This window comes from Octodon degus, unplaced genomic scaffold, assembly GCF_000260255.1.
Source record: "Octodon degus isolate 3935 unplaced genomic scaffold, OctDeg1.0 scaffold00038, whole genome shotgun sequence".
NCBI classification, from domain to species: Eukaryota; Metazoa; Chordata; class Mammalia; order Rodentia; family Octodontidae; genus Octodon; species Octodon degus.
Window position 1 is genome coordinate 17,862,246 of NW_004524614.1, and position 9,260 is coordinate 17,871,505.

General features: G+C 43.4%; 1 protein-coding gene across 1 annotated transcript in view; it reads right to left on the reverse strand.

Annotated features, from left to right (window-relative positions):
* Stoml3 (stomatin like 3) overlaps positions 1 to 5,944 on the reverse strand; it is a 24,275-nt gene extending 18,331 nt beyond the window's left edge. The window contains exon 1 of the mRNA XM_004631108.1: positions 5,758 to 5,944. Coding sequence (XP_004631165.1) covers positions 5,758 to 5,809 — 52 coding nt within the window. The 5' untranslated portion in view covers positions 5,810 to 5,944. The remainder of the gene's footprint in view (positions 1 to 5,757) is intronic.
* Positions 5,945 to 9,260: the final 3,316 nt, after the last annotated feature.

A 9,260-nucleotide genomic window follows, 5' to 3' on the forward strand; every position in this document is an offset into this window, starting at 1 on the left:
TCCTCCTCTTCCTCCTCTTCCTCTTCTTCTTCTTCTTTTTAGACAAAGCGAGCAAGAGAGTCTCTATATAGCCCAGGATGTTCTGGAAGTCATGGTGACCCTCCTGACTTAGCCTTCTCTTTTTTCTTTTTTTAAATTAATTGATTTACTTATTTATGTATGTATTTGTTTATTTGGTTCAGGGTCACACTACACAGCTTGGACTCATAGTGATCCTCCTATCTCAGCCTCCCCAGCACTGGGATTATAGGCATAAGCCACCATGCCCAGTTTCAGTGGCCAGCTCAGCCCAGGGCCCGCAAGGCGTGCAGTGCTGGGGATCAAACCCAGGTCCTTGTGCTTCCTAGGCAGGCACTTAGGTTGCTGAGCTATCTCACCGGCCCCTGCCCTGACCTTTTCTGAAGGCTGGGGTTACAGGTGTGGGCTACCATACCTGGTTTACAAATTCTTTCTATGCCCCATTGATATTTGAATCTTTAAAAATGTCTCTTCCAGTTATGTAACCCAGGATGATCTTTCTGAAGGACTTGGAAGCTATATTTTGAAAACAACTATCATTATCTCATTACCAAATGAAAAGACTAAGCCTGAAGACGAAATATAGGAAGGAAAGCTGTGCTGTTATGTTGAGCTGTGGGGGACTCAGGTCAACAATTTCTGACATTGCTAGTTAAACAGAAGACCCAATGCTATTATGGGCTACTGGACTCTTTTAGAATATTTTGCTGAGTTTACACACCTATAATATTCAAATAACGGAACTTAACAAAAAAAGGGTATACAGATGAATGTCCATTTTGTTTCTGTGTATTCAAAGTGGTTAGGATAGATATATAGTTACATTCTCTTAATGAATAGAATGATTTCTTCTAATGGTGTTTGTAAATAGGATCTCAAGTCCACATCTTGTACAGCAATTAACCACTAAGAAGAATGTATGCAGTGTGTTAATTATTGAAACTGTCCTAGCGATTTGATTTGAAACTGTCTCATTGCTATTTGTTTATCAATAAAATTATGAAAAAAAAAAAGAAAATAACTATCAATGGAAACAGGTCTGTCTGTCCCTATTTTTGTGTAAAATAGGGCCTAACTTGTCTAGGCACCTTTCTCCAAGTTGTAAAGGTACCTCCTGCCATAAAGATGGGACAAATACACTGATAAACACATATTGTCAAAAACCCACACCAGCATCCTGCAGGACTTTTCTGCTGGCTCGCCTCAACCTTCAAATCCCTACCATTCCTGGGGGTGGTGGCACATGCTTGTAATCCCAGCACTCAGGAGGCTGAGGCAGGACTACTGCTGTATGTTCACGGCCAGCCTGGGCCACAAAATGAGTTCAAGGCCAACCTGAACTGCACAGTGAGAGCCTGTCTCAAAAAGACACAAAAACATCCCTACCATCCTTTGTCTCAGCCAAGTTGATCCAGACTTTGTTGCAACAACTGCAAGTAAACTCTTCATAATTCATAATTTGCACAACCATCACCACTCTCTTATTCCAGATTAAGTCCCCTGCCATTAGCAGCCTCTCCCCATTTCCCCCTCCCTGCAGCCCTGGGCAATCACTGACCTGCTCTCTTTCTGCAGAGGATGAATGACTCTTCCATATGTGCAAGAAATACAATGTCAGCAGTACACAGTAAATCATTTAGACCCTGAAGACTTTACCTGCTGAAGCACTCAGCAAGTGACACTATAAGCGCTTTGAGAGAGCATGCGGAAGCATAAGAAGAAAATAGGGATGTCTTTGCAGAGCCGCCAGTTCAGAGCTGGGTGGTGGCGTCTTCATCCGTGATAACCCTTCGAGCATAATATTCCACTGCCCTACGACTCCTGGGAACAGTCTTCTCCAGAATGATGATAGGTGCTCAGCTGCATGGACTTTACGACATATTTTACGCTGTGATTTCTTCTTACCACTTGCTCTTTTCTGACAGAAATACTTACAGTATAATTTAGAGGTAGAACATTCAAAAGTTAGAAAATTAAGGTCTTTGATGATACCTATGCCAACCTTTCGGGTTAAGAACTTAAGCGTTAGCGCTTCAGGCCCTTGTGGGCCTCAGTGCATGGCGGCCCCCGCCCCTCCCGAGCCTTGCCCAGCATCTTCCCAAGACGGCTCCCAGCTCTGGGAGCCGGCGGCAGCAGCAGCAGCCTGCAAGCCTGCTACTCAGACCAGGCACCCGACTCTCAGCACGTGAGGAATTCAGATTTCTAGTGACAGGGCTTCACTACGCAGATCGGACTCGTGGTGACCTTCCTGTCTCAGCCTCCCCAGCTCTGGGATTACAGGCTCGCGCCACCGCGGACAACTTGCCGGTCCGGTGAGAGATTTTTTAAATAGTCTCCATCACGGGCACAATACCTCAGAGAAGAAGTCAAGACGTAAGCGAGCAGTCAGAAAGCCGCCGCGTCTCTGCGCCCCTGGTGCACAGCCGCCCTCTGCAGGGCGCTCTCCTCTGTCCCCACCCAGCTCCTTGCTCAGCGCCCTTGTCATCTCCTTCACCAGGAAGCTGTTTTCCTGCGGCTCTCACCCTCACTCTCAGGCGTGCCTCCTTTAACTTCCACATACCCTCCGACATGACTTGCACAGTTCGTTGTCACCGTGAGCCAGCTCTTTGTCTTCCCTGTAAACTGTGAGCGCCTTGAAGGCAGGCGTCTTAGTTTTATGCCTCCTGACCCGCCGTGAACGCCGGCGGAGCAAAGCGGGGCACGCTCTCATGCCCTTCGAGGGCTCAGAATGAGGCTCAGCAGCCTAACAGAGTTTTGGATCTCTTGGAATACTCTTACATGGGAATAATGATCCGGCAGATGAGAACTGTTCCCTCTCAAGAGAGTCAATTAACCCGCTAACCACATGCCCGCGCATTTCCTCCTCCGTGCTCCTTGCCATACTGTGCCTACGCCCCTGCATCGTTAGGAAAAGAAAATGAAGAGAAAGTGCTTCTCTTGCGTCATTCTCCTCTGTCCCCACGCCCCACTCACCTTCGGTCCTCTGTCTGAAACGACAGCGCTGCTGACACCAGCGTAGATACCCTGCCCCAAAGGCTCCGGCCCTGCGTGGTGACACAGCTGGGCTAGAGCGCAAGCCTGGCGTGTGCGAGGCCCTGCGCTCCACCCGAGCGGCGCTGAGCACGATTCACTCCCAAGCACTGGCGTGGTAGTGTATAATTAGTGAGGCATGCATGATACAGCCACACAAGGTCACCCTAAGAGTCATTTTTCTTCTCTCCTCTCTCACCTCCCCCTCTCTCTCCTCTCTTCCCCTGCAGGGTCTCACTGTGTAGTTCAGGCTGGACTTGAACTCACTATGTAGCCCAGGCTGGCCTCAAGCTCTCACCAGTCTTCCTGCCTCAGTCTCCTGCGCGCTGGGATTATAGGTGTGCACCACCACAGCAAGCCCTACAGTGGTTATCTCTGAATGGTGAAAATATAGTAGTTCTGAGTTTTCTTAAGTTTTGATGTTTATGATTCTGAATTTTTTGTGATGTTTATGCTTTTAAAAATAAATTTTTAAATTTTTAAAAAATATATCAAGAAAAATAAGTTCTTTGTGTTTCCGCAACAGGAAAGAACAAATCTTTTTCAGGAAGAAAATAAAGGTTGTATGGGGCTGGTGAGATGGCTCAGTGGTCTAAAGCACCTACTTAGAACAAGCTTAGCAAAGCAAAGGGACCACGGTTCAATCCCCCAGCACCACATGCCAGCCAGGGCCGCCCCCTGGTGGGCTGAGCTGGCCACACACACACACACACACACACACACACAAATAAATAAAATTAAAAAAAAAAATCTTTAAAAAAAAAAGAAAATAAAGGTTGTGAAGTGCTGGCGATCGCCTTGCCTGAGCTGAGGAAGGAGAGGAAACGGCACTCTCTACCCACCTCCAAGCCTGCAAGCATGCTTCAGCAACTCGGCATTCTTTCTGTAGAGAATCAAGGGCGTTGAGCATCAAACAAAACCTAAAGTCGCACCGAGGGGTAAGCACTATCTTTTATCACCTTCAGTTCATCGTCCCCTCATTTTCTTCTCTGAAACAGGCACAGAGCTTACTTCAAAAAGCAGTTTTCAGGAAAGTGCAGCATTGCTGAAAAATATAATGCTGCTCAAAATGTGGTCTCAGTCTGGTCATTTCGACCAGACCTGGTTTGGATGCAAAAATCTCAAGCTCAGCCAGACCTAGAATACTAGACTTGTGTGTGTGTGTGTGTGGGAGGGGGGTGTTCCAGGAGGCTACATCTTCATAAGTTCCCTAAGAAGATTCTTTGGCATACTAATGTTGACAAGAACAGCTATACCTTAGGCAACCTAGATTCTGATTGCCTTCACTTTAATTGAAAGGAGAAAATGTCCAAAGCTAGTAAATAGTGATGTGCTAGCAGATGTTTGACAGCTGTGTTTCTGCAGGGCTGAGGGCCCTGATTCACAGCATTCCCACCTGGTAAAGCTCCCCCAGACCAGGTGGTTCTAATTGCCCCTTGTGCGGTCACTAACTTGGAGGCTTTCAGTCGCTGGCACCCCCCAGCTGCATGCTACCAAAGAAGCCCCCCGTGGAGCTGGTACAAAGACTCAGTACTCATCTAATTCTCTCCCTGTTTGGGAGTAGAAATCTCAGAGCTGCTTAATGAACAAATAACGTTATCTTATTTTATGCCAATTGCAGTGGGGGCAAGGACAAATTTATTCCCCAAATTCCAGAGAATGGCTGATATTGCATTTCTCACAAGTTCTCAGAACTTTAGGAATTAAGTTGTAGAATACAGGCCCAGTTCTGTCCACTTTGTTCTGTGACAGTGCAAGTTTTTCATTATATTAAAACTTTAAAACCAAGAAAATGTACAAGGGTTTTCAAATACTTCACTGATGTAGCTTCACCCATGCAATTTGCCAAACTGCTATCCTCATCTATTAAAACAGAAACTAAAGTATCTCATGGAACTTCTTGGTTAAAAAGATGAAGGATACCCTTTAAAAAACTTCCCACTTGCAGTTTGTAAATGATGTTTATAAGCATCTGCATATCAGTACTGCTATACCTAGTCTAAGAGAAAAAAATTATTTTCTAATTCAAATAAATGTCTTTACATGTATACTTTTCCTTTTATAAATGAGTAACACCAAACATGTTCTTGATTTTCAAGATTTACCATGACTCCTTAGCAACTTGAAGTATATGGCACAAATTTGATCATCCTCATCCCATACTCATGCTATCCCTGTCACTTTCTGGACTTTGAACAAGTGTATAATCTCTATGACTCTGTTTCCACAGCTTTAAAATGAAATTATAAGAGCATCAACATCAGAAGTATTGTAAGATTTAAAAAGATACTTCAAGAAAAATGCTTTTTTATATATACATAACAGTTGTTTGTATTAAGCGCAGTAGTTGATACTTCTGGGGCAAATTTTATTTTTCTCAACTTTTCTCCATTTATCAGACATGATGAAATTCAAACCAACTTACTTCTTAATCATAGTGTCACCTGATACCCTTGAAGATGGACAGAAAGCCACTTGCTCAATATATATTTTCTATGGAATATGACAAAAAGATGTGCAAAGATAAGCAATCCCATCTCAAAATAAAGAAAAAGAGCAAGTAGTAAATGAGTAACAAATCAAAAATACTGCATGCTAAAGGACATGGAATCCAATTTCAGTAAGTACAACTCACACTCTATAACTCTCTAATGCCTCAACCTCCACTTTGCTTAGCATGTTTAAAGAAAGGAAGACAAAGGAACTGACCCACTAAATTCTCCTTATCTTGCTTCTCAGGTGAAGACACTGCAGAATCCATCTCATTCTCAAGATTTTATACTTGGTAGCTTTTCATGAGTTTCCAGCCAAGCCTGGGCTGTCCACAGCAGTTCAGATGTGGTTGGGAGAGGGAAGATAAGGCGGACTGCCTGAGTGAGGGAAGTCCCTTCTCCTTGGTGAGCACCCAGAGGATTGGTTGTCCTGGAGAAGGGAGTCTGATAGTGTAAACAAAAGAATTTCTTTTGAGAGTTCATACTGTCTTTGGTCACAGAGAAAATTCAAAAGATCTTGTGGAATTGCTTCTTATAAAGTATCACAATGTAATTTTCTCCATCATTTATATATTATAAAATATTTTTATTTACCTCATATAAGTCATTCACCACAATGAAGTGTCTCCTACATAAAGCAGATATATCTATCCCTATTATCTATGAAAGAAAATTTAATCAATTCAATGCACACTAGCAAGAGATCTTTTAAAATTCAAATCTAATCATGTTGTGGTCCTGCTTAAAATATTCCATGGTGACCAATTGTTAGTATGGTGGACTAAAGCCCTCAGGGTTGTACAAGACCCTGCAGGTCTGCCCTTCCTCCCTTCACTTGCTCCACCAGTTCCTCTGACACTTCATGGCTTGTCTTGCCATGATGTCTTGGTACAGGTTGTCATATACATAAACATTTGGCTTACGTCCATTTCTGCCTTTAGACCAGCAGTTGACAAGCTAGAGCTTAGCAGCCAAATTTGGTCCACTGCACATTGTTCATTCATTTGTTTTGAGGTACACTCACAGGACACAATGATGTCCATTTGTTTCTTTGGTCACTTTTGCACTATACTCAGAGTCGAATAGTTGCAACAGACATAGCATGGACTGCAGAACATTAACTATTGTCTGTCGCTGCCTTGAACTATACACTTTAGTGGAGGGAGAAAGCATGTCTGTTATTTTACCATTACATTCACAGAAGTTAGAGCAATGCAGGCAAACAGCTGATATTCAACAGATGCATAAAGGAATTCTGTGCCCATGGTAACTGCTCACAGCAGGCAGTTCTCCTTCTTGAATGCAGAACCTCACATGCTAGCCCAGGATTCCTTCTTTCATCCCACTGCCTGGAATCATGAACCATTTTGAGCTAATCCAGTACTAAAACACCAGTTGCCTAATTTCTTGATTTTTTTTATCTCCTGTGTCAATATCCCAAATATTTTGTTTTCTTATATGGGGAAGTGAAATAATACAAAACAAAGTCTGATTTTCTCTGGTCATCTTGTCTTTTTTTTGAGACAGGGTCTCACTATGTCACCCAGGCTGGCCTGGAACTTACAGCACTCCTCCTGCCTCACAAGTGCTGGGATTACAGGTGTGCCTCACTATGCCCAGCCCCTCTAATTTTCTTCTTACCAATCATCTTGTTATTTTCTCTCAGCAGCAACATTTTAAAAATTCTGCAGATTTGGATTACTTTTGCCAGCCATTTCATGTTAATTGCTATGTGTAATAACTTAAATTATAGTAATAACCATGGCTGCCACTGCAGTTTGTAATTATAAACATTAATGTGGAATTTTAGAACATTAGGGGAGGAGGATACGGACCAGAAAGACAGGACTAAGCAGATACACACACTCCGTGGCATGCCTCTGCTCTTCTGGACTCCCCTGCACGTCCCATGTGGGTGTGTGGGAGGGCGTACTGGAAATCAACACTTAGGCCTTTGTGCTGAGCTTCACTCCTGGCCTCCTCCCCTCACGGTTTGGTGTTTGTTTTTGAGACAGTGTCTCACTAAGGCACTAAGGTGCCTAGAATGGACTCAGACTTGCTCTCCTCTAGCCTCAGCCTCCCAGAGTTCTGAAATTATAGGCACCAACCTGGCACTGCATTTGCCCTATTAATTCTTGGTTATGGCCCAGTATGGAAATGATAGCACAGCAAGAAATGATATCAGAGCCCACAGTGGGCTTTGGGCTCACACTACCTAGATACAAAGATACCTTATCTCCACCATGACTTAGCTGTGTGATCTTGGGTATATTCTTTAACTCCTTTGTATTTCATTTTTCTCACCCAAACAATGGAGGTACAGTACTAACATCAACTAGAGTTGAGTTGCCTGTGTGAAAATCATGACGTAAAACATCCAGAATAATGACTGGCAGAAAAATGGTAACCAATGAGTGGGAGCTAGTCTATACATACATAGTTTGGGACTCAGTTAACTTCTCTCTAAATGGAAATACTGGGTTAGTCTTCACAATGCCTCCTTTCTACCTTGGTATCTAGTGAATGTACAATTGACTGTTGATTGATTTCATATGCCAGTACTTTCTTTTTTAAAAATTACTTAAGTTTATTGGTACATTTTTGGTATACATGGTGATCACATTCATCATAGGAAATTAGTACCTCTATATATTTTTTCTTTTCCCTGCCCTCCCTTCAACTTCTCTTCCCCTCATTTATAAAAGTTGTTCCCAGTTTTCCCTGCCCTCCCTTCAACTTCCCCTCATTTATAAAAGTTGTTCCCAGTTTTTCTCATCACTTTCTCTTTTCCCCTCCATCTCTCTTTGCACCCTTGTCTAATTCTACACTTGTTCACCTCCCATCTGAGAGTCTGAGGCCTGCTCCCTCTGCACTGTCAGTACACAGCTCCCCATCCTTTTTCCTGGTCTCTGCTCACCATGTCATCCTCACTTTGTGACTAACAGAAATCTCATTTTCCCTTCATTTCTAATGCCTAGGCACATTGAGTCTTGAAATAAAGACTGTTTCCCTTTGAATTGGGTGCCCCCACCCACACCCACCCTGCATAGGCAGCAAAGGCTGGAGTTTAGCACATTTTAAAACATAGCTCCACTTAGTGTTGGCCAAATTACATTTGTGCTAGCACTGCCTGTCACTGAGGTGCAAGGCTCAAAACAACAAAAACAGTAATTGTTCCCTGGAGGCAGCTGACAGAGCCTCCTGGGAGCTGCTGTATGCATCCACTTGGGAGATGACGAAGCAACTGTTTTTCTTATTCAGGCAAAATGTTCCAAATGTCTTGGCCTGGAAAGAAAGAGTGGTTTCAACAAATAATGAGCACCTACAACCAGCTTCCCTACAGAGGGTGGGGGAAATAAAACATGAGTCCATTTTCCACTTTCCTGCTCTTTTGTTCATTCAGTGTCTATGATCAAGCTTCAAGTGATGAAAACGTCAATAGATTCTTCTGGCTTCACTGTAGGTGGGAATGCCAGGAGTTACACTCTGTGACCGTCTTTCTGTGTCTACACCTACATTCTGTCAGTTCCTGCATGCAAGTCCTGAGAGAGGTCAGCTGTTTTTAAATGTCCAAATGATAGTCTCACTCTTGACACCCAGGACATCCCTTGATCAGCTTAAAGCAAAATCCTTGCTTGAAACAATACATTCTAGTCCTGAACATTTCTCCTTTCCTACATTGTTTCAGGAACATGCTTTGGCCAGGCATAACCCAACACC